General features: G+C 22.8%; 1 protein-coding gene across 1 annotated transcript in view; it reads left to right on the top strand.

Annotated features, from left to right (window-relative positions):
- Positions 1-1,939, top strand: part of InR (Insulin-like receptor) — a 90,208-nt gene that overhangs the window by 53,754 nt on the left and 34,515 nt on the right. Inside the window, exons 8-9 of the mRNA XM_014418029.3 lie at positions 639-752; positions 1,715-1,862. Coding sequence (XP_014273515.1) covers positions 639-752; positions 1,715-1,862 — 262 coding nt within the window. The remainder of the gene's footprint in view (positions 1-638; positions 753-1,714; positions 1,863-1,939) is intronic.

Below are 1,939 nucleotides of genomic sequence, written 5' to 3'. Positions count from 1 at the left end.
TAATAATTAATTTAGTAAACTGATGATAATTTCTATAATTTTTTTAAATGTTTATTTTGTTTGTTACTAATGCTTATATTTTACAGTTAATTGAATTAGTTAAGAAATAGTTGATAAATAGATCTCTTAATATTATTCATTAGAATTATTTTTATTGTCATCACCTTTTTTAAGTAAATAATAATTAGTCATTTTAAAGTTTTGCTATAATATATTTCAAGTTTCAAATAAGAAGAAAGGATTTATTAATTGAATTATTGGAAATTTTTTATGAATATAAATAACTTATACATAATTAAGAATTGAATTGACCTATATCTATTTCAGTCATCATTAAACATATTCTATGAATATGATAAACTCTTTAACTATTGTTTATCTAAAATATTATTTTTATCTCCATCTGTTTAATTTTTATCTAACATTGTAAATTTTAACTTATATTTATGGATTAATATGTAGTTTATGTCATAGTATTTATATTTAGTATTTATGTCATTGTTTTATTTACAATTTATTATTATTTTATTTTTTATATATTTTTACTAAACAGTGTAATGTTTTTCGTATGATTTATAATTAATTTATTTTTCATTTATTTGTTCTTAAACACTTTTGTAACTACCATATTTTTCCAGGTATATGTAAAAAGGAATGCCCTGGAGCCAATGTCGATAGTATAGCAGCTGCCCAAGAATTAAGAGGCTGTACGATTATAAGAGGCGCTCTCGAAATTCAAATTAGAGGTGGTGGTAGGTGTATTTATTTTTATTCCAATACTTAAGGTTATATTTGATATTATATTACAGTTATAGTTGTATAATATAATTTGTTTATTTTAAATTTATTTGCTATATATAAATAAACAAAATGATTGTGACGTAAGTTTTCTCTTTATCTGTGTGAAATTACTATTGGATAAAACTATCGAAATATTTTTTTTTTAATATTTCAAATTTTTCCAACACCCTTACACCTAATTATTTCAGCTCCGAGTTCATAGTGAATTCTCTCTAAGTTATTTATATTAAAGTAGCAAAAATGTAATATCTCAGGCTTAGTGTTATTAGATATTTTCTATTTTGTATTTAATTTTATTTGTTGGTTTTTGTTTTTATTTAATTGTCATGTTTAATAAGTATTTTCTAACCCCCATTCTGTAAAAGTTTGATATTATTTTACTCCCTGAATGACAAGATTACTCACTGTGTGCCCACTTGAGCTAGTTCTAGAACATGTTAACATGGTTGATTGTTTGGTTCAAAATTCAAAAAATGTAATAAAAAACACTATGAAACTGCTGTACCAAATTTTATATCTTTAGGCAATTAAATTAAAAAATAAAATAAATTATTCTGTTTAAATTAATTTACTTCATCTATTAGGATCACATATTAGCACATCTATACGAGAAATATTAATGTAAGAGTGGCTTATAGCTATAAGGGGTGAAGCTTGTGCATTAGTTTTGGTACATATATTTGTGTTTAAACATTAAGTAACTGAGAATAATTGAAATTTAAGTAAGCAAAGCTGTAATTTGTATGTGTGTGACCTTCCTTTCGCATGTGTACACAAATTCATATTTGTTTATTGTATGCTTTAGTTCATTCATTTTTTGATTAAAAATCAATAAATATTTTATAAAATCTGTACTAAAATTAATTGATCAAATGAAGATATGGATAATAACTATGATAATTGTTTTTTACAGTTAACGTTGTTAAAGAACTGGAAGAAAATTTGAATACCATAGAAGAAATTGATGATTATTTAAAAATTGTTCGCTCTTTTCCTATTGTTTCATTAAATTTTTTAAGAAATCTCCGAGTTATACATGGCTATAAACTTGAAAGTTCCAGGTAAGTTAGTTCATATATACATTACATTTATATATATAACTATATATATATATATATAAGTTAAGTATTGGCGAAAG

Source organism: Halyomorpha halys, unplaced genomic scaffold, assembly GCF_000696795.3.
Source record: "Halyomorpha halys isolate HHAL.00 unplaced genomic scaffold, Hhal_1.1 Scaffold176.1, whole genome shotgun sequence".
Lineage (NCBI taxonomy): Eukaryota > Metazoa > Arthropoda > Insecta > Hemiptera > Pentatomidae > Halyomorpha > Halyomorpha halys.
The sequence above is the reverse complement of the archived record's forward strand: the minus strand, read 5'-3'. Positions and strand labels throughout refer to the sequence as shown.